The sequence below is a fragment of the Rhea pennata genome, chromosome 23 (genome assembly GCF_028389875.1).
Source record: "Rhea pennata isolate bPtePen1 chromosome 23, bPtePen1.pri, whole genome shotgun sequence".
Classification (NCBI taxonomy): Eukaryota; Metazoa; Chordata; class Aves; order Rheiformes; family Rheidae; genus Rhea; species Rhea pennata.
The window spans coordinates 1873839-1896649 of NC_084685.1; the positions used below are offsets into that span (position 1 = coordinate 1873839).

The 22811-nt window shown below is 42.2% G+C and overlaps 1 protein-coding gene across 3 annotated transcripts in view; it reads right to left on the reverse strand.

Moving 5' to 3' along the window:
- The window catches only part of SCMH1 (Scm polycomb group protein homolog 1), an 81381-nt gene that overhangs the window by 17897 nt on the left and 40673 nt on the right, over positions 1–22811 (reverse strand). For all 3 annotated transcript variants that reach the window (XR_009960618.1, XM_062594083.1, XM_062594082.1), the window contains exons 8-11: positions 5824–6056; positions 5141–5267; positions 3854–4054; positions 2967–3152 (exon numbers count right to left, since the gene is read on the reverse strand). Coding sequence is in view for 2 of the 3 variants with exons in the window: in XM_062594083.1 (XP_062450067.1) it covers positions 2967–3152; positions 3854–4054; positions 5141–5267; positions 5824–6056 (747 nt within the window). In the remaining variant the exon portion in view is untranslated. The remainder of the gene's footprint in view (positions 1–2966; positions 3153–3853; positions 4055–5140; positions 5268–5823; positions 6057–22811) is intronic.

Here is a 22811-nt window from a genome sequence, read left to right on the forward strand (position 1 = left end):
CCTCATGAGCTCTTCCTCAGAGTGCTGTGCAGCACTCTGCTTACCTCATCCAAGTTTAATTCAAAATAGCTTGTTGCAGGAAGAACAACTGAGATCATCAGGAGAACAGAGAGCCTTTCTTACCAGAAGAGATGAGAAGGCAGCTCCCCTGAAGGATATCTAACTACTTCCAGAAGACAGAGAACTATATTAAGCTAAAAGACAATGTGTTAAGACAGGGAGAAATGAATAGCAAGTTGCCCAACAGTAAATGTGGGACAGAAATTGCAAAATAGCCCCTTCCATCAGAACAAAAAGCCTTGGAACAGCCTCTGGTGGAAGAGCAAAAAATCCAACTGATTCGACACAGGACTCAGAGTTTATTAAAGTAACATTGCATACTGTGGTGCCTGTAATAACAGGATGCTGGACTCAGTGACTCAGAAGGTCCTTCCATTCCTATGTTTTCTTATGGATCCAGACTGGATCTACCCTTTCAAAACACTCTGTAGCCGAGCTCCTTCCCTATTCACAGCAATTACCTCTCTCTTGCAAAAAAAAAAAAAAAAAAAAAAAAAAAAAAAAAAAAAAATCTACTGTTTCCTGATGTATAATTTGGTTTCTAACCCCTTATTGACATGAATATGCTTTATCAAGAGTATCATGATGTATTTCTATGGCAGTGTTATCTGGTGTAAGAGCTGCTGCAGACCTACCTTCTCCTGCCTCACACTTACCTATGACTTCTCCATTGCATCTACAGTGGTGTTTCTGTAACAGTTTAGTGAGCTTGTTCTGGGAACTGAGACCAGATCCCAATTCTAATTAATAAACGAATACTTTCTGGAAACAGTCAGCCCTATTCAAGCACGCCAGCACCTGCACCATACAGCAGACAAAGCAGGAAACACAGCATTGAAGGTGAGACCATGGCAACCCTGACTTGGTTTGATTTAAGCCAAGGTAAAAGTGCATCCTCATTCTTCCACGACCAGCTCTAACCCCTCAAACTTACTGGTACTGTTTCTCTGCTCTCATCAGATGTCACTGTAATGTGGAGAGCAATGTTTATCATCTTTCAGGTGCTTGAGAAAGATGTTAAAATGAGTGGATCCCCAATAATCACTGAGGCATCACTGTGAGCTGCAGGACTATGGGTTACCACTTCCCTGGACTGTGGTTAATCTTTCTTTAACTCCTGTATATACTCAAACAAGGAATTCAGGTTAGGAAGATCTTAGCATCATGTCTTATTTAGTGCCCTGGTTTCCCTGTAACTCTGGCCGTGCTCTTTCTAGTCCTCCACTCTGCCAGGCAGCCCAGCCCTTGGAGCAGACACAGAAAGCACTCCACGGCAGCTAGTGACTCTGCCTGTGGGCTACAGGCCCCTCTCCATCCAAGACTGCTACTATACCCTGATCTCAGGTCCTCTTTCACACATACCAGTTTTGCTCCTTCTCACTATGACAGTTCTACACAGGAACATGGGGATTCCTTCTATCTGAGGATTACCTAGAGCAGTAATCTCTAGTGTCAGCAAATTCTAGTCATGCCACTCTTGTACCTGCCACAGCAGCCAAACAGCTTCCAACAGCCACTCTTCTTACCCCAAAGCAAGGCTTCCTGCTCCTGGCATTGCTCACTCCCAGTTGAGCCACATGCTGGTTCTGGCATGGCTCTGCTTACTCTCAGTTTGCAGGCAGCTGATCAGCCACGAAGGAAGCACACAGTGTCAGAGATTCGCATACTCTTTACATTGTTCCTAAACCCTTCCCCTGAACAGGGTTGCTTTGAACTCTAGCCTGGCCCTCACACACTGTTGTCATCAATATCCTTCCTCATGGTTCTTGAGAAGTGTGAGGATGAGAGGGTGAAAAGGGAGAGCAAAGAAACTGAGAAGTAGAGCACCGCAAGATGCAAGTGAGGCAAGGTGGCATTAGACTGTTGCCACCAAGCCTCAGGCTTAGCAACTTTTCCTTAAATGGTTCTTTCTAAGGGCTGATCCTTCACACTAGAAATTCTTGCTTTGCAGGTAAGAGCTACAATTATCCAGAGGATTAACTTTGGAATGACCTCAAACAGCACAACAGAGCTATTTTCTGACTCTAAAGTGCAGAAAGGTAGTGAAGGAAGTTAAGACAGGACAGCAGATCAGCAAGTCAACTACGTAAAGAGGGTGCAGATTTTTGTCCCTTCCATGACTGGAAGTCCTGTAGCAGCAGTATCCCCCATAGCCACACAGCCAGCTCCAGGTAGGTAAGTATTGTCCAAGGGTTTGTTGCAGCTAGCTAGTCCTGAGTAGAAAGTGTTTGTCTTCTTGGTTTCTAGTGCTTTTGCTTACCAGAGATTTTGCAACTGATGATTTGCATCGTGGCATGAGCTATCTTGCCAGGATCGTGTTGCTTCAACACTGTGGAGCGTCAGCCATGCCAAGAAAAACAAAGCCACCTATGCCTTACATACCTGCAGCGTGTTTTCATCCCTAAAAAGACTGAGATTCCTTGCTTTCATTGAGGACTAGGTGTGCTGTCAGCTGGCATCACATTCATGGCCATGATGGAAATCTCTCTGGTAGGAGTTAATTAAATTTCTAATTACATTTTACCTGCTGCAAGTTATCACTCTTCTATTTCTTATGCAGAGACTTTCACCTTAATTTCTAACTGGATGAAGTCACTATAATCAGGTTACAGGAAGTGGGAAGGACTCAGGGACAAGGAGAGAAGGAAAGACAGTGAGACAGCACGGATGAGCGGAAACCTACAGTCACAGATGAAAATCAGACTGACAGGCAAAAAATACAGCAAATTGAATTCTGAGCAGAAAGATCCCTGAGGGCTTGTGCATGACACTAGGTGTTGTGTAATGAACTGTGCAGAGAGGGCTCTGGAAAACACACTCCTGTCCCCTGAGATAAAGGATAAAACCTGGGTTAAGACATGGAGCATCTGGAGTCCCTACAATACCACCCCCGCCCCAGCTCCTACCTGGTAGATACCTGTCGTGGTCGTACTCGTGTGAGCGCTGCATGTGGCTGTTCTGAGTGAAAGGCTGGTTCCCAAAGAGGTTGTCACTGCGAAGATTGTGGCAGAGTTTCTCCAGGAAGCGGAGGACGTAGGTGATACTGTTTACTGCTGGCAGGTTCAGAGTGTGCTGTTCCCGATCAAACACAGCTGGAGACAGAAATAAACAGAGCCCAACACGTAAACCCCCAGCAAAGGCAGGAGACTACGCCCAGGGCTGCACAGCCAGCTTCTGTATCTCAGCATCACTGGTCTAGACTAGAGCAAACAAAAGCCACTGCCTTCCACTGGCTGAACGCTGGCGAGCTCACCTCCCTGGGACAGGCTAAAACCAGTCTGCTGCACCCAATATTACGTATGATTTTGCAGTGTTTGAAAAGTTGTGTTAAAGGCAATGGAAAGGCATTCAAAGAGGGGCCTGTACTCCCAACATCTGGGTAAGCATGGGCTTAAAAATACAATTAAACCTCAAGGAAAGGGGAGAAGAAGCTTTAGGGTATTTCTTTTCATTAGAAGTTTTGAAAATCCCACCCTTTCTGTTTCCTCCTGGGGGTTCAGGCAATCCTAAGGGCATAACAGGTGAAGTATAATGCTCCCCAGGCTAAGACAAAGGTTGCATATTGCTTTCTCCAGCAGCTGTGCCTGGAGGACATACTACTGGGAACACTTTGCTCTGAGTCACCTGCTAGTTGTTGCTTCACTGACACAAATGTTCGGCAAGAAAGAGAAGACAGAAATCTTCTGTCTGCTCATAGCCCATGACTATATAAAGCTTCAGAAGACACAGCTTCCAGTGAGAAATTTCTTGCTATGATACCTCTGAAGGCAAAGTACTGTAGGCCAATTCTCACCTGAGATGACCTCTCCCCCGTGGCCTTGTTTTAAGAAGGAAAAGACGGTTTTCTGATGATAAGCGCAATCAATGCAGGCCTGCACTGCCTGCTGCAGGACAACAGAAGCCCGAGCTGGTCCAAAATGGTCAGGCAGCTGCTGAATTTTCTTCTTGTCTAGATGGGGCCCAGTGCTGCCGTTCTTGTTCAAGTAAATGCAAACTGCCAAGATGAGAGATATGTTTGCCATTAACCCACTCAAGAAAGCAAGAAATGGATGCCTAAAAGCCAGCCTGAGAGATGTCCAGGTTTTAAGACTGTCAGACCACTCACACAGGGGATTCATCACAGCTGCCTGTCTGCAACCTAATAGCAGAGTCCCATTTAGAAGGGAATTATCTCCAAAAACTGCCTGGCTCACACTCACATTCCAAGCTGCTACTATTTTTCCTGTTTTTTTCTCTAGTGTTCAAGCTCCCAAAGGCAGGATGCAATGTGGGTCCCACGCCAGCCAGAAAGTGTGGCTGAGATGTTCAAAGTGTTTAAGCAGCCCTCACTTTTCAGAGACTCTCCTAGATTTTGGGAAAACTGGGTTCTTTGGGTTCCTCTGCAAATTGGCCAATTATATTCTGAGGAAACAGAGAGCTCAGTCCATATTCATTGCTTGACAGAACATATGAAATGCTGGTTTGCATTAGACTTTCCATCCAGGTTCATCTGCAGCTATATTTCAAAGCTGTAGCAGAGCATATATTCTGCACTGGCTGCTCCTAAACTTTTCCTGTTCCCTCTTGCTCAGTTATTCTGGTTGCCTTGATATCCTGGCTAAAGTTGAACATACCACTTGCCATTGTCACGTAGCAGGAGTTACTCTGAATCTTGCTGTAGCTTCAGCAACTGTTTCTGGAATGATTTGAGAGATCTGGTACTCCGATCTCACAAGAGAGGTGCTGCACACAACACGGTCTCTAGGTACGATGGGTCACAAGAATTCCCCTTCCAAAGCTTTCAGGTCGCTAATATGTGCGGGGTAACTCAGGAAAAGGAGTCTCTGTACTGACCAAATGGACTTGCTACCTTCCTATGACTCTGTATTTCTGATACAGAAAAAGAGATAAAAGAACAGGCGATCAGAACTTGTATATCTCTTTCACTCTAGCCACACTCTGTATTAAGGCACTCTTTTGTTTCTGGAGTTGTAATGCTTGCTGGTTTATGAAGAAAAGGGAGTATCTTGATGTGTCACTTTCTGAATGCTGTAGCTTCTAACTGTATCCTCTTTTCAAGAATGTGATTCAAGACCCTTACCTGTGGGAGCCTGCATAGCAGAGCTGGGGATTGTAGCAGCGTCTTGGGGCACAGTGCTTGTATCTGGTTCTGGGGTACTGGTTGTTGGAGATGTGGGTGCTGGATTCAGCAATGTCCTAGGTTTCCTCTGTAGAAAAAGATGAGGAAATTTCTCCTTTTACCCCTGTTCTCCTTTACCACCCACGATCACTACACTCTCTTCTCTGCATCCAACAGACAAAGCACTGTGGAACATAATACATTTCTGATGGTGATGATGGGGAGTCTTGGGAACCTATATAATCAGTATATTTTATAAACCATAATCCTGAAAAAATAACAAGGCTGAAACCTGCACTTCTGCTTGAGTTAGACTGGGGTACATATGATGGATAGAGAAGGTTATTCCACTGTTTGGCCATCCTATCATGACCACAGCATCTGCCATGCTACTCCACAGCTAATGCAGCTCCAAAGACAAAGCTTCTTGATGGAAACGATCTTTTAGACACAGACTTTTTCTAAGACTTTGAGGCTGGACTCTAAGGGATATTCCCAGCCTCATATATCCCTTTGGGCTCCTAGTTGCTGCAGTCAGGGAGCCAAAGGCTGAGACAAACGTGCACAAACACACGCATGCACCATCCCATGGCAGAACTTGCAGCACTTGCTTTTCACCCGCCTGTATCAGCATCAGCTTTTACCTTACTGCCAGGCTTTGGGCCTCTCTTTCTGGGGAATTTCAAAGGCTCCACTGACTTGGAGGGTGTAGGCATGGGATGATGGATTAGTGCTTTGGTCGTTCGACCACGCTTCTTCCCTGTTTTGCGACGCCTTTGCCCTTGTTGATGCCCCAAAACAGTCTTTGTGCTACTGTGCATGCTAGGTTTCTCCGAGTTTACTTCGGAGGCAGGTAAAGGGCTCTTTGGAATCACAACTGAAATAAAAAGAGAAAAAGCAAATATAATTAAATCAGGCGAGAATCAAAACAAGAGCAGCCTCCATCTTTAAACAGTGTCATGGAAAACCCTGCAGTATTCACAATCCTCTGCATACACAGGCTGTTGCTCTCAATGCCAGAATAAAAAACAAATGCACTGATTCCTGGTCCAGCATTTGAACCATGGGATACTGTGGCTTAGCCTGGATGGACTGAGCTCCAGAAGGATCATGCTTCCAGCCATATCTTCTTCCTGAAAATAACTGGCACCTACATCTTTTACTTATGCGAGTGGTGACCTGTCAGAGATCATGTAAAATGCACTGAAAGCATTCCTAAGAGAAGGATCAGTCAAGACCTGCCTGACAGTCATAGAGTCAGCGCTGTGTTGGAAATCCCCTCCCTCAAGGCAGATGTCAAATTTGCTCTGTCTCTAAATTACCAGTGAACTGCAGTGGAAGTCACTGGCTCCATCCTTGATGTCTGCAAAGACCACTACTAATGGTCTAATGTAATAGCTCATCTTAGTTACATAAGTTGATCTGCTCCTCTCAGGTACTGCCATAGGTAAGGGAAGTGATAACATCTGCTGGCAGATAGCACACGGTCTGTTCCTTCTTCTCTTCTCAAGCCTTCCATGACAAAACCAGGTCTCTGATGTTATTAACCTGCAATCCCACTAATTTTGGTTATTTTGCCAAGTTCTGCCTCAGGGTAAAGATGAGCTAGCTCAGCTCATCAGATGAATGTTTCCTTCAGATCTAAACTTCTGTTAAAAAGAAAAAACCAAAACTCTCCTAGATTTTGAAAAACATACAGAGTGACCTTCAGGATGTCCTATTTGACAAACCTTGAGACCTCAATGTGCATTTCAAAATGGAGCTCTGAATTAGAAAGAAGTTCTCTGAAGTGAAGCATGCTATAGTTAAGAAGAAAATCTCTGCAAAGGAAATAGAATGGAATGAAAGAATGATACCAGGATAGGATGCAACACATTGATGGTGGCACAACTGTGGATATACGAGCAATGTTTTGAAGTTTTTCTAAAGAGTTTTATGAGTAGTTATTCTGAGCAAGGACTCATTCCCTTGGCACAGAAAAGCTGTTTCCTGCCTATAGCTCAGAAGAAACAAGCTGAGCCGAGTCCAACCTTTTAGAGGTCTGGAGAAGATCAGTGGGCTGTGAGGTGACAGCAGCAAGACACAAGTCAGGAGATATTCCAGACATAAGGCAGTTAGCTGACGGCACTGTTAACTACTTCACTGCTGACCAAAACACAGACTAAGCAAATGGCATGGTTATGTGAAAATCTGTACAACGTTCCATCAGTGGCATCTCATTTTGGCCTTACATGAACAAGCCACTGGAGAGGGGGGACCCAACTTTGTCCTTCTGATTTGACTCTGGAGTCTCACTGCGCCATCTCCATTGAGATTAGAAAGAACATGGCTTTCAGGTCCAAGAAAGCTTGAGAAACTAGTTCACTCTAAACTCTAAAATAGGACAAATTCGTATATTGCAATGCAGGACTAAAACACTTCAAGAATACGGAAACTCAGATGAGCCATTCCTCCAGGTCCAGGTTTCTCTCTGGGAAACTCAGCTTTCAGCCACTTCAGCATTTCTGTTCCGTATGCAGTGCCAGGCAACTGTTCCACTGCCGGAGGGGATGTTCAGAGAGGCCAGTGAGTACAGGAGGGCGAAGGGAGTCTAACTCCCAGACTAGGAACTAAGTGCCACAGCAAGGTCTTCTAGCAGAGGTATGTTTAGGATATGCAGGTTAAGAGCTACAGCAGAAAAGGTCCAGCCTCCAATCCTCCCCCTGCCAAATGTCCTACTATCTTTACTAATCTTGTGTGTATTTTAGCTCACTGCTATGAAGTGATGAAACTTGCTGTCACTACCCTACGCTGAGTGAGCACTTGGGTACTTGCACAAATAACTTGTACAAAAACTAAAGTGCAAAATGATCTGTGGTTGTCTTGTAGGTGGTTTACACTCACTTTCCAATGATGTAAATAACACGATCCACAGTGCATCCATGAACTAGCTCCATTATATTTTTTATATGTGCAGGTATCTATAACTTAATTTTCTTGCTTTTGTGCAGAGTTCTGTAAAGGATGCAAGAGGTAAGTACATTGTCATTCAGTAATGTTACTCAGCTTCTAAAGTCTTTTTGTGCCAGGGAGATACAGAGAAGTAGAGTCATAAGGTTTTATTATTATACATTTGAAATTATAATATTATCGGAAACATTAACTTTGCTGGCAAAGAAAGAAATACAATAGCACCAATATGATATAAGTTTAGTGCTTCTTATAATTGAGTATTTTCCAGGACACAGTGTCATCTAGTATAGCTGACAGTGTAACACACGATCTCTGACACAGCGCTGTACTGGTACAGGGGAACAACAAGGATGGGATAGCTACTGATAGTTGAATCACTGGGCTATACATGAGCATGAGTGACTTCAGTGGAGAAATATTTATAATAAAGGATTTTCAAAATTCCTATGAGTTGATAGAACAAGGTAGAAGAGTCAATCTTTCAAAGAAACTTTTAAACATCTAAGGGATGTGCAAAACAAAGCTGGTGGCATTTCATTTGCAATTCTTACAAACACTAAGTTTTCTAAACAAAGGTGTAGGACAATGGGGTTTCTCTAAGAAGGGAAATCAAGGATTCTGTAGACAAGCTGTGAAGCAACTAGAGAATTTAAGAGTGTTACTGGCAAAAAATAAAGAAATGGCCAAGTTAGGAGGCAGTAGACAGAGAGGTGCTGAATTGCATCCTTGGCTTCCAGGCTTAAAAGAACGTTTCAGAGAAATCCTAGTGCCAGTCAAGATATGACTGACATCACAGTGCACTCAAAATTTGTGAGCTTTCATTACGTTTCTCTTATATAATTTTGTAGTAAGAATCATTTCTTCTGTTAGAATAAATGCTAGAAAAATCTATTTTCCACTTCAGTGGTAAAGTTATTTGGGGCAATGTTAATTTGCCAAGCTCAAGGAATCGCTGCTTTGCTTGTAGAGAAATAAAAGCAATCACAATGTACCAAGCAGGCAATAAATTAAGAAAACTCTTTTCATTCAGAAATTTCAGAGGACTTTCCCATGAAGTTCCCTGGGTCAGTTTGGAGACTGTTTCTACAAAACAGCCAGCCTCTACAGGCAAACACTACCCAAACCCTCTCTGAAGGAACAAGCAGTTTGAGGCCCCAACACAGGAAGCAGTGAATAATTTTCTGTATTTTCACATTAGCACATTTGGTTGCGGCTCCCTCAGGGATCGAAGTGCTGTTATAGGTGAGAAGACTGTTAAATTAAATGATCTAAGTCAATTCAGAGCATAAATAAACTTAAAAAAAAAAGACTGCTGTTTTGTACCCAATAGTATTGTTCAACATACTAAAGAGCTCTGCTGAGTATACACAAATATTCTCTCTTTGACTGCTTCAATGAGGCTTGCATAATGCACACACTCATTTTTGTGACTTGGAGTGATTTAATGAAACAGGGTCTTACAATCCCATGATCTGACATTATTCAGCAGCCTTGTCTGGCTTTCTGTTTTATTTTAACTAGAACCTGAGAAAACACTACCCTGTGCCAATACATTTCTCTTGTTCCTACCAGATATACTGAGCTGCATGCAATCAATTTTACAAGAAGAAAACATCAGTCACTTCAAAATGGAGCAAGCTTGCCAGCTGCATCTGAACTGCAACTATGCAGCCACAAAAACACAGAGTTTCTGACTGATCAAACTGTTGTCTTGTTACTGAGGTATTTATAACCACTTCCAGTGACCGGATTCTTCCTAAAGGATCTTGAAGTTTTCTTCAGATGTCTGTTAATTTTCTCTCAGGAGCTCAGCGCCTGATGTTATAGGTATCTCCCCATCTGGTCAAGAACCACACAAGACGTGCTACCAACTTCAGTGTAACGCAAGACCATCTCTGCTCCACAGCTTACCAGTGGTAAATTCCTGGGTTGCAAAACTCCTAAGGAAAAGCAGAAAAGTTCCCCGAAACAATGCAGTTGACACCAGCAGCAAAGGAAACACTCCAAATCAAATCCGAGGAGGAAGCGATGCAGAGCGTTCGGTCCTGCTCACCTTACCAGAGCACACACCAGCACTGACATCCGCCAAGCAGCAGCAATATTCACTACTGCGCTGAAACTTTGCTCATGATGCCCAGCAACTGTGCCCATCTCACAGCTGTAAACCATTTCCCACATATTGTTAACTGCTCAAAGCTTCAATTTATTGGGTCTTTTTCAGCTGTTTACAGCACTAGTTTTGCTCAGCAACCGTTACAGCTAAGCCAGCCTAACAATACACAGCTGCTGGGGAGCATCCTCCTTGCTTCTCCCGTGTAGCACTACTGCTGCTTGTCTTGATCACACACAGAGCCACAAAGAGGAGCCAAATTTTCAGAAAATTAAGTCGGGCCACCTCACTTTCAGAAGTCAATAGTTTGCTGCCACTGCAAAAAATCCTTGCTCAGTGCTCATATGAGCTTTGAGCAATCTAATGCAGTTCCAAATTTGGCCTTGCTGAAGGAGAGGATTTGGGCTGTTATGACCTTCCAACTTAAATTATTCTGACAGTCTATGATCTGAACCAATGATTAATTATTTCAGCTCATTAATCACAGAATGGGTAAGGTTGAAAGGGACCTCTGGAGATCATCTAGTCCAACTTCCCTGCTCAAGCAGAGTCACCTAGAGCATGTTAGACAGCGTTGCATCCAGGCAGGCTTTGAATATCTCCAGAGAAGTAGACTTCACAACCTCTCTGGGCAACCTGTTCCAGTGCTGAATGAAATAATGAAACAGAAGACTAATCAAAGGAAGTTATCTGCTGATTCAGCTTGCTGAACTGTCTCACTTTGGGTCAGAAAGACATCAGGGTCAGGACATGGAAACGGGTGAGGACATACAACAGAGTACGAAAGAATGAGACTGCTCTTCTTTTCACTTGTTGGTATTAGATCAGTTTAGGTGCAGTGAGAGACATCACCCCAAAGATGCAACCTGCTAAATTTACAAAGAAAAGATGGACATCACTGACTGGGTTATTAATCGCTGAAGGATCAGTTTAAAAAAGAAAGTCATGAAATTCCTGCAGAAACAAAATGACTTGACAAAGAATTCAAGACTTGGACATCTCCTAACGCCAATATAATAACCTTTGTCAGTTGACTTACGGCACAAGTAGTCCCTGAAGCTGCACACAGCACTGTAAGTCAAACTATTATTTGTATGAGAATTTCTAAGTTGTTGTCCACACTTTGAGCTTTAGCCAATACTAGAAAGTAGTATCTGTCATTCATATGCTTCTCTTGGGCTTGTCTGAACCTGAAGATGATAATTTTAAGCTTTTGGAATCAGAATACAAAAGTCAACACATGTAAGAAAATAGAGAGCAGAATAATTAAAGATGGAGAAAGGTTTCTGTATTTCCTTCAGATACACCTGCTATTTAACAGTTTGCATTTATGAATGGCTACTGTACCACAAAGCCTGAAATCTCTTTTTTAAGTGCTAAGCATTGCTATATTCTCTGATGCAGCTATAGCTCACAACATTCTCCTCCTCTAAGTATAGCAATAATGCTCACTGTAGTGTCCCAAAACAAAAGAGCTGATTTCTGAGAGGACTGCAAACTCCACTAATTTTTGTTTTAAAACAGCTTTGAAGAACTGCCTGTAGACAACCCAGGCAGTGGTTCTATTTTGCTCCAATTACCTCTCTTGTCATCAAGCTAAGACGTAGAGATCAGAAGATATACCTAATACGATAATACAGCAAGACGACCCAAGTGCTGAATGATTCATGTTCTAGATGTTCTCATCATGAGCAGTTACCTTAACTCCCAAAGATGCATTTTCTTTTTATTCAAACTTTGTCTAATTTCAACTATGGAAACTTGCTATTGCCTTTACTGGAAGCCATGAGATGCTTTGTTGAATGTTCCCCTCTCGGATCTCACTGGCCAGTGATTACATAGCAGCACTCACAAAAATGCAAAACCATGGTTTCTAAAGCTTCCTCCATCCTACTCGTCAGCTCCTGCTTTGAAGATCAGTGTTGCATTTTAACGCCTATTTTGGGGCAGAACATCCATATACTATGTATACAGATACAGTATAGATTTATAGTACTAACTTAGTAAATAGTTATTATTAACTTAGTAAACAAGAACAAAAGCAAGACCTTATGAATATTTATCAAGATAATGTCCAATTTCTCTAAGTTTTATAATCTAGCAGACCTTGCAATAATAGCTGTTTTCTTACTTTAATTCTTCATATATGTTTGGATGAGCTCTGTGCACTGCAGATGCCAGTGTACAACACACTGGTGAAACCTGTGACTTTTTATTTATGAAAATAAAACAACTAAAAAAGAAAAGCCTCAAGAGTCACAGCCATACCAGCAACTGTTATTTGCTTTTCATACAAGTCTTACATTTACAGCTCTCAAGGTAGCATTCCTGTGTGCCCCAAACCATATCAGTAATTATACTCAGCACTTTTGGAAGACTGTTCAGCCAGGGATCTTAAAAATCTTTCCAGGCATTCATTACACCTTGCAGTACATCTCTGAAAGATGCTGGGCAACATACGGAAAGCTAGAGGTTTAGTGACTTGCCAGAAGTGCTAGACCAATAATAGTATTGCAAAATGTCTCAAGTGTCCTACCTCTAATTATAACCACTAGACGGCATATACAGAGATATATGAACAATAATAACTGACAATAGCTGTGAGTTCTACTAGAGTTAAGCACTAGAAAAAAAACACTCTGGAACTGCAGGGTCTGCTTACAAAGGGGTTGAAATCAAATTCCCAGAACTTATATCCAAAGAGACCACTATATTACCAAAACTGCCCTTCTGGGTATCATAGTCTATTGCATTCACTCACTCATTTACAAAGCTAAGTAGCTGATTTTACTGAAGCACAACATATATTTGGCTAAAATATTTTCCAAAAGACAACTGAAGCTTTATCCAACAACATGGCCCCCACGATGAATGTGATCTGCTTGGCAAGAGTCAGTACGACTTCCGTATTGGAAATCCAGCCTTAAAAACATGGAATAGTCTGAAAGGGTCAATGAACACATGGACAAATGTGGCACAGCCTACTTCCCTTTCCAGAAAGCTTTCAAGTTCCTTACCAAAGACATTTAAATAAACTAAACAGCCATGGGATGAGAGAGAGGATTTCTACACGGATTAATGACTGGTTAGAACTGGTAGGGGCAAATGGTCAATTCTTGCAAAGGAGAGAGGTCACCCATGGAATCACAGGGATCTGCCCTGAGATATGCACTGTTCAACAGACTCATGAGTGATCTGAAAAGATCAGTGAGGTGAGAAATTTTTCTGATGATCAAAGCTTTCCATGGTGGACAGGATAATGGCAACTTGTTAGGAACCCAACAGAGGACTTACTTATAAGACTGAGTGACAGGACAATAAAATGGTAGATAAGCGTACACTGCTCATTTGAAACAAATGAAAATAGTGTCGATAAATACAAAGCACTGAGTACAGAGAAAACCACTCCTAACTTCAGATATAAAATGATGGGCTCTGAGCTGACTGACACCCAACTCAGGAGTAAAAACTTGGGTTTGTAATACTCCTTCCACAAAAACACCAGCTCAAAGTATAGCAGTAGCCAAAAAAACCTAGGATAAGAGATTCAACTTTGGAAAATGAGAGATGAGAAAATTGGATGTCATAGTAGCAACCAACTGAATGTAAGTTCTTATCACACTGGTTAAAACAAACTGACAAACATATCCCTCATCCTAGACTTGCAAAGGAATCCTGGATTCTCATTTCCACCAAGTTACAGTTTCTTCAGTGATCTCAGGCAAAGCTAAGTAACGTCTTGCCCCTGCTGTACTCTGAGCTATCTGGCCTGTGCCAGAGGAGCTACCCTCACTGATCCTGTTAAGAAAACTCTTTGATCCAATTGAGTATTTTTAAGAGTCTCTTCACACCACTTTGGCTCTTCTACTTAGCATAAAATGTAAAATATCTTTTAATGGGTTTAACCAGTTTCCAGCATTAGTTCAGGCACAACTGGATTCGCTATAACCCTTAATACACAATTCATTTCCTTTTCGACAATGCATTTACTCAATTCCATTATTTTTATATATATTCTACCTAGGACCTTGATCTGTAAAAAACCAGAGCAATGAAAGGTGACTTATACCTTACATCTACCTTTAGATGAGCTCTGAGTAAAACAAAATTCCCTTCTGAAGTCTCTTCCCTAACAGAGGTCTCCCTGGAATACTGCATATTTCAATCCACAAAGAAAGCTCTTCTCTAAGTTGAAGGAAGCTGTCAGAGATGTAACAGTTTCAACAGGAGAAGGGAGACATGCAACACTGGAAATCAGAAGAAGTTTGTGGATTAAGAGCTCCCGGACAAGAGCGTGATGTACAAACCAACTGTGGCAAAGCCAGGCGGGAGCAGTTTATATAGCACTGTCTGCACTGCCAGCCATAGCTTTCCATTATTTATTCTGTGGGTAGAGATATGTGCTCCAGGACTGTTGCCTTGCTTTAGACAAAAAAGCCACAGACAGACTGTCTCAGGCAGGGACACTAGCTGGAGATGCTCTCCTATTTTATGGTTTTCCTTGATCCCTTGGTAGTAGCGAGTTATTCAGTGGTTCTTGATGTTTTTTAGAATCTAAACATTTATGTGCAGATATTCCTTAAGGGAGGAAACTACATTGAGACCATGCATAACAAGTGTTATGGATGCACAACATAAAGGAGTTACTCATTAAAATGCCCTGGAGGTCAGCCTAATCCCCATTCTGCTGATGGCAAAATAAACAAAGATAAGTGACAGGCTCATGATCAGAGACAAAGACAGTGACAGCACTGTGAAGAACAAGGATGTCCAAATCAACGTCCTCAGCAAAAGTCATTTTCAGTTTAATGCTGAACATACAGATTTACTTACGCCTCAAAAATCGCATCTTAATTTCTCTCTCCAGCACAGGGAAGAAATTAACTGCTTTATATCCACTGGTAGCATTATGAAATCAGCATGTAAATTGAGTCATGTATCTTTTTAATAAAAATACTGCAAACATTAGCATTTGGATAAGGGAAAGTGGCATCATGACTGTAACCACGCAAGCAGTCAAGGAAACTTCTCCCCAGGTAGCAGGTTATAAACTCTTCAGCTTTCAGCACACTTGCTGTGGAACATTCGTACAATCAACCATAAACGTCTCCTATCGGCTATTGCATGGAGCTTGAAGGAGCAGCACATTGCTTCTTCAGCCCCTTTTCTCCCTGCTATTCCCTCTTCCCACTCACAGAAGGCAAAGCAAAAGAACAAATAGAATATAAGTTGGGAATGGAACATGGATTTACACTGCAGAGAAAAATAGCAGTTCTGGATAGTGGTGCTAAATTTGCCTATGGCTCAAGGGATTCTAGCTTGTATATTTGAACTGCATGGCAAGCCGTCAGTGGAATGATAGTCCACCATGGGAGAGCCTTGTTATTTATTTTATAGATAGTACTCTCACCTTCCTTTGAGAAATACTCATATGTGCAAGCCAGTATCCTGAAATCTTTGCAGCCCATTCTCTACAAAGCTGGCAGCCTGGACTTGCACGCTTCTGGCTGCTGTTCTTGCTGCTTTTTTTTTTTTTTTCCTTTCTTTCTCCAGTGCTCAGACAACTTAATTTTGGGTTCAGTTCTGCAAAATAATTTAGATGCTCTTTTGCAGGCATAGCTCAAAGCATAGTGGCTATCAGCTCCTCTCAGCTTGTCTGCAACACAATTCCTCTTCTTAGTCCAACCACCAGGTCAGTGAACAAGAAGCTGCAGTGAGCCTACTGAATCATAGATTTGGACAGAATCATAGAATTGGTAAGGTTGGAAGGGACCTCTGGAGATCATCTAGTCCAACCCTCAAGGAAGTGGCCCATATGGAGTTTGAACCCATGACCTTGGCATTATTAGCACCTGCTCTAACCAACCGGCATACAGTTCAAATGCAAAGGACAAGAAAATGCCAGATTTGCCTACAATCACCCTCTTCCTGTTTCAAATCAGCAATTTACCTCCAGGGTTCACCCCAGTACCCCTTATGTCATATATAAACGGCTCTGTCACAACCTAAACTCTTGCTTGTTATAATTCCCTTATTAGTCATACCTTCTCCAGCCTTCCATAAAAATAAAGTTCTTGTAACAGTGGTTTTTTCTTAATTAGCTGGCAAGCAAAACTATGGAATAAAATCAGAAAAATTGAACTATGCAAAAGCCCAGCCATTTCTATTGTAAGAAAAGGCTCAACAGAATTGAAACTCAAGCTTCTGACTGAAGGGATGCACTAGTGGGTGATGGAAGACACACGCAGGCAATCGGGGAGCTCCAAGAGAACTGGCAAGGCCAATATTCATTAGCTACATCAGAACAAAATCAAGGCAAAATCTGTGAACTTCAGTACTCAAGCTGGATTTGATTACTGTGCTGCTCCTACAAAGAGGGTTCAGGCAGGCTGAGACCTTTTCCTGCATTTAAAGTGCCCATGGGCATGCTGTGAATACTCCAGTAGTAAGTTTAAGAGCTCAGCAGAGATCCCCAGAGTTAATCAGTGGGTGCTATATGAGCAGAGCTGGAACCTTTGGTCCTGTCACAGAGAGCCACAACCCAAATAAGCTCTTTTCCATAATTCAGGAAAATAATAGTACTCCCCTTATTTCCAACCTTTATACTCTGGGAGAAGCCAGCAGCTTTCTGAGTTTATATCCAGAAAGACCTGCCAAAAGCATAAAGTATGAGAGGCACATGTCAGTTCCACATGGTAGTCCTCAAGAAAATCACAGTGCCACGGTCTCAGGATGTAACTAACATGCAGACTAGGTACGACTTCAGCTTGTGTAAGCACAACCGAGCTAACCTGAACTATAGCTGTGGCAATACCAGGTTCACTAGCTTCTTCACAGATTTATAGCCTGCAGAAAGTTTGCAATGCCATGGCTATACGGCTATCAACAACCAACTAGCTTAAGGACATAACTTAATATATGTGACCTGATAGGCCATCATAGTCAACCTACTGACTGATCATGTCTTCCGCCCTTCTTTTCTTCCTCTATCTTAGGGAGCTGATTATCAGCTGGTTTTCAAAACTCCCTTTGAGAATCAAAATGTTTCTACGCTCTCGCAGCATTCCAGCTATTCAGTACTGTTCTTAGGGTTTCTGCTTGTTCTGATCATCTCTGAAGCTCTTTTTTTAGCTTTGACTTCCTGGTTAAATATTAGCAGAACACCTTTAATACATCAGTGCACAAAGAACAAGGAGACTGGTAGTGGGTGCGGCTTATTCCAGCTTTTGTTCTTTTTTAAAGCTGTTCAAAAGTTATAAAAATACCTAAGATCAAGAGGATAGCTATGCTATCTTTATAACAAGTTGGGCTGTGCATTCAATATCAAGCTCCTTGATTCAAAAAGAAAAAAAAAAAAAAAAAGAGAGAGAGAGAGAGAGAGAGAGATACTGCATATACTGCATTTATACCATCAGACATAAAAGCGATGGGTTACTTTCCTTCCTTACCTTTGTCTAATTCCCTCTTAAATGTATTTATACCATCGGTATCACAACTTCTTGTAACAATCTTCCCTCTCCCACGTAAATGGTCAACTACTGAGCACCAGGAGAAAACAATCCTGCATCACATCCCACCAGCACAGGCCTGACTTAGGCATTAAACATCACATACCAAGAACCAACATATACACGCATGGCTAAGCATTGAGCAAGCAGACTGTCAGCTGCGAGCTCAACAGCAGGAGAACCAAGAACAGAGGAGTGTTTTTACTAGTCAAAGTCTCTGCAGTAAAAGAACAACAATCCTAATTTTATTCATTCAAAGAGAAGTCTGGAAGCTTTCCAACACCGTAGGATGCTCCTACAGAAACGTCCTATGATGACTCAGTAACGCTCTGAGATTTCAGAAAGTTGTAGGAAAGGCAGGATGCAGAATGGAAAAGGGAAACAAACATCCTGAATAAAATCTAGATTATCTAGGTCATGAAAAACTTTCAAATAAAATGCATGAGGAAAATTCAAGTTGGGAGGATGACTGTGACACTGGTATTAAGGACAGACTGGAGTGTGGTGGCAATAGCCACAACCTTAAGCCATATAGAACTACTCCACTGTGCTTTTCCAAAGTCGGTTCCTCTCTCTTCAGAGAGTCTTGCTAGTCCGCAAGATATCACACAATACTATCAGGCCTCTGACATGCCAGATATGCTGTTCTCAATGTGAGCTGTATACACTGTCAGCACCTGAACAGGGATGAAGGAGAGCAGCGCGCCCTCCTGTAAGGTCTGGAATGCTTTTTCAAGCTCCACAAGCACCTAGATCTCCAAAATCAATGTACTATTCCATGACACGCACCAAAGAAAATTCACAGTTTTCTCACCCAGTCATGCTTTCGTGCCTATGCTAGTGAGTTCAGAAACGAGCTGCAACACCCTCCTGATTCTTGTGGTCTTCCAGACTTGCAGTCTTCAAAGTCATCCCCTCTCCTTGGTCCCTCGCCAATTTAATTTCTTTGCTTTTGATTTTTTGTTGTCCCAGAGCTCCTGCCACCCCCAACAATCCACTAGTGAACACTTTATCCTTGAGAAGGCACTTAGAACTAAGAGTTTAAAATTATTTCACTCTCTTAACTCGGAAGAGTTAAGTAGAGATTAATGCTAAATACCATGATTCTGTGCTTCAAATGGCTTAAGTGTATGGCTTGAAAGCTTCCAACAGTAATCTCAAAGGCAGTGATGCTCAGGTACTGTAACTGTGGACACACTAGACCTCAAAGATAAAAGAGAAAATGAAGAAATTTTCTCTGCAGCTTTCTGGCTTCTCTTGTTGTTGATGTGCAAGCTCTACCTCTGTAGTCCTAAACCCATAGAGCAACCAACCATCCCAATACAAAAAGACATCACCCAACTGTGTCACTCTTCTCACTAGCTTCCCAAACCTGACTTCGTTCTGCTGTATGAACTCTGAATCACTTAATTTTTTTTTTTTAATCCAGAGTCCTAAACTGACAGTAATGAATACTTTTCCCATGTCCTCTAAACACTAAAACACAGGAGCTTATCTGAACGTTACCCTACCAGCTACTTCTGAGGAGGCACCTCCACCCACCTATGTGTTCTAACCTCGGAGAAGTAAGAGAAACCACGCAATGTTAAGAATAAAGTCATAAAATACATGTTACCTTTGCCTCTGGGAGGAATATCTAGCACCTGATCATCATCTTCATATGAAAACACCAAGTAGTTAATAAATAAATCACATGGCTGCAACAGTTGCAAGAGATGAAGGAGATGAAGAACTTCATAAACTTTCCATTCAGGGTCAGCATTTTTTGACTTTGTTACCTCCTGGAGTCATTGCCTCCCAATGTAACACCCACACAGCAGCAGGCCAGGTCCTGCAGGCAGGGCTCAGTTTCTTTGGTAATTCAGGCTGATTGTATAAAGCATGCAAGAGATGGTAAGTCCAGGAGTGGATGTGAGCTCCGCTTCAAAATATTCCCATGTTAACTATTCAAAACTGTTAACTTCTGCTTGATTTGCAAGCAGAGGGAAACTCCCTTAAGCCAGCCAACCCTTCGGAGAGGGAGCAGCACACTGACAGCTAACAGCAGGCATAGAAAGAAGGGAGTCAAGGCAAATGCCTGCTGTTTCACTGTGCTGAGTACCAGGGTCTTCAGTGTGTTCACTGTAACTTTTCACTGGCCTTGGCACAACAACCAAGAGGATGTGTTCTTTATTAGCTCTCTCTGACCTGGCTAGGCTCAGAGCCTCTCTGCCAGCTGGGCTTATGCCAAGACAGAAACTTCACTCCTCCGAATTCCAGCTCACTCGATACAGCCCAGAACTGCTTCCAGCCCCAGCCTGCCCAACATTAACGCTTTCACTGCTGTTTCTCTAAGACATCCTGCTAACCCAGCCCAAAACTACTAGGCCCTCTATTATTTACGCTTCAGAACGGTCTAACAAGGTGTAAAGAATCCACCTCTACAAAACATGGTCAAGAAAACTCCAGAGGAGTGTAAAAAGTAGGCCAGGAGCTTCCATATTGTAGATTTTGACAGAAGTACTTGTGACTGGGCAAGTTGCGGCAGTCTATTTGTGTCAACAATCCCTTGTTTTTAAAGGGAGTTATATTTCCCTGCCCTTCATCAGGGAAGCACTGAATGTGGATGAATAGACTTAAGTGATGCTATTACAGTGGAGTAGATGTGCCTGTGCACGTGTGTTTGTGCATGAAGTGGGAAGTCCTAACCCAGGTATAGAGTAGATCTACTGTGGTGGATTTTTCAGGACCTGGAAATTGAGCTGTTTTTTGAGAGGCAAGGAAAGACTATCCCTGCCACAGCATCCTCCACACTGCAGTATTTGGAATAATGCACAAAGCCGCCCAATGCTCACCTACAAATGGGATCCCTGCAGGGTTCCTGTAAGCTCCTCATATTGTGTAAAGTCAGCCAGAGTTAAAGTTCCTGACACTGTAGCATAAAACCTGGAGAAACTATACATGTCTTTGAAATTTAAAATTAGCGTTTACTAGAAATAGTTCTGCACGTTTTGTGCAAACATTCCAATCTTGCAGAAAATCTCATAGGTGTCTGCTTCCACAATCAACAGTTTTAAAAAGAAAGTCCTGATCTTCTCTTTGTTCAGTTTCTTCTTGCCAGCCTACATTCCTTTACGTAGTCATCCCCCTCAGACACAAGGTGTAAAGACTCCTCAACTGCAGGTCACATTCTACCGTCAGAAACTGTGCTTGATGTCTGCTTCTCCAGAGCTAGCCATCAACAAACTGAGTGGAAGAGCTTAGGGCCAGAAGATACCTTGCAGAGGTACTGGACATGCCCTCTGCTTGGTTTCTTTTCCCCCAGGGGGTTCACAGCTTTATTTGCCGCTAATTTCTCATCAATCCTCTTCCAATGTGTATTTCATGGACTAAAAAGGACTGAACTTTACTCCAGTCTGTGAAATTTCTATTTTCCCATGGATAAAAGAACCAGACACATCTCTTGTCTGGAAGACCATGCCTTAGACCCCTGCCCCCCGCTGAGGGTAGGTGCCCCCGGAAACTATAATCGTTAACCAGTCTCTTATCTCTTTCTTTCTTCTCAGTGATTTTTATCAAGAGTCTCATATTTCCCTCTTCCATCTGTTTTGCCCTGAACCTTAACAGCTGCACTTCAGTGTGTGTCTTACTTACTTTCTCCCCAGATGTGATTTAAAGTATCTAAGTCACAATCCTCACCTTTAGGTCTATTCTATTAATATTCTGGCAGCAGTGAACTTTCTCTACTGCTCATAATGGTAAAGGATTCTCCAAAACAGCTTTCCAAACCTCTGTTCTGCTTATTCGGTGAGCTGAAAACACTATTGTTACTTTTTCCTGTTTAAGAGTAATGAAAGTTTAAGTTACTCATGGATTCCCCAAGGAGTATGAAGTCTAGAAAAATTAAGCATGGAAAACAAGTTTCAAAAAGTATTATGTGACCTATGTATTTTACTCCTTTAATTTTTACCTTCTCCCTAATTTACATTTCTAACTAACAGACTAGTACAATGATCATGTGTGTCACAGCTTCATCTAAACCTTGAAGCTCACAGCTTAAAAACATAGTATCTTCTCCTTTCTCTCTCCTATAATATTTGTTGAGTCACATACTGACTCAACTATACAAATCAAATGGAAAACCACCTAGGCCTGGCAAAGGGGAATAATTCCTTCCCAACTCAATGTATCTTCAGCATCTTCTACTGAAAAAATTGGAGATCCCTAGTAATGTGCATACAGTGCACTTCAGCCATGCTTTAAAGTGCTGCAATATCTAAAGAAGACAGGAAAAGACCATTCGCCTCTGTTTTGCCCTACAACTGAAGCTCCGACTACATCATGCAACAGGAAGTCTAAAACCCCTTCCGACATGCTTTAGATTCCTCGTGCAACCTTAATTCATCTATTTTACATACATGCACTGTAGTAGACTTTCTCTAAGATGACTGCTTGATTCAGTTAGAACCCAAGTGCAAGCAGCTCTTCCAGAAACAATCAAAAAAGCTAATTTCTAAAATTCTGAAGTGAACCTACAAGTCACTAGTGCCTCCTATGCAACATAACTTCAGAAACTATCATTAATATAGTCTACTCTTAGAGCAGAGGTCAAAACTGTGATCCAACTTAGGCACTTTGTTTAAGAAGTAGTCCACTTCCTCCCTAGATTCCTCAGAGCCCACGTTTATATCAGCGTAGGGGCGAGAAGCATGAAAATTCATGCAAGATGAATACACTATGCGTGAAGAGTGGAGTGCTAGGGGTAGACATTGGGAGATTGCTTGTTAAGAGACAAAACTAGGAGTGCCCCATTGCTTCTGTATCACTGGTTTGAATGGGAAGTAGGAGCTTGATGAACATCCATAAAACAGCTCTCCTTGCTTTGGGAAACTCATAGTGGCCTGGCTTTTTTGCTGCTAAGATAGTGTGCAGAAGCTGAGGAAGGTAAAAGACAGGGTTTGCCTCATTTCTACTGGTCCCATAATTTCAGAAGAGTCAATCTCCAAACTCCCTGTCCCACAGACATATACAGAGAGGGCATGGAGCAAAGAGGATCAAGATCACTCCTGACTTCCTCTGTAGC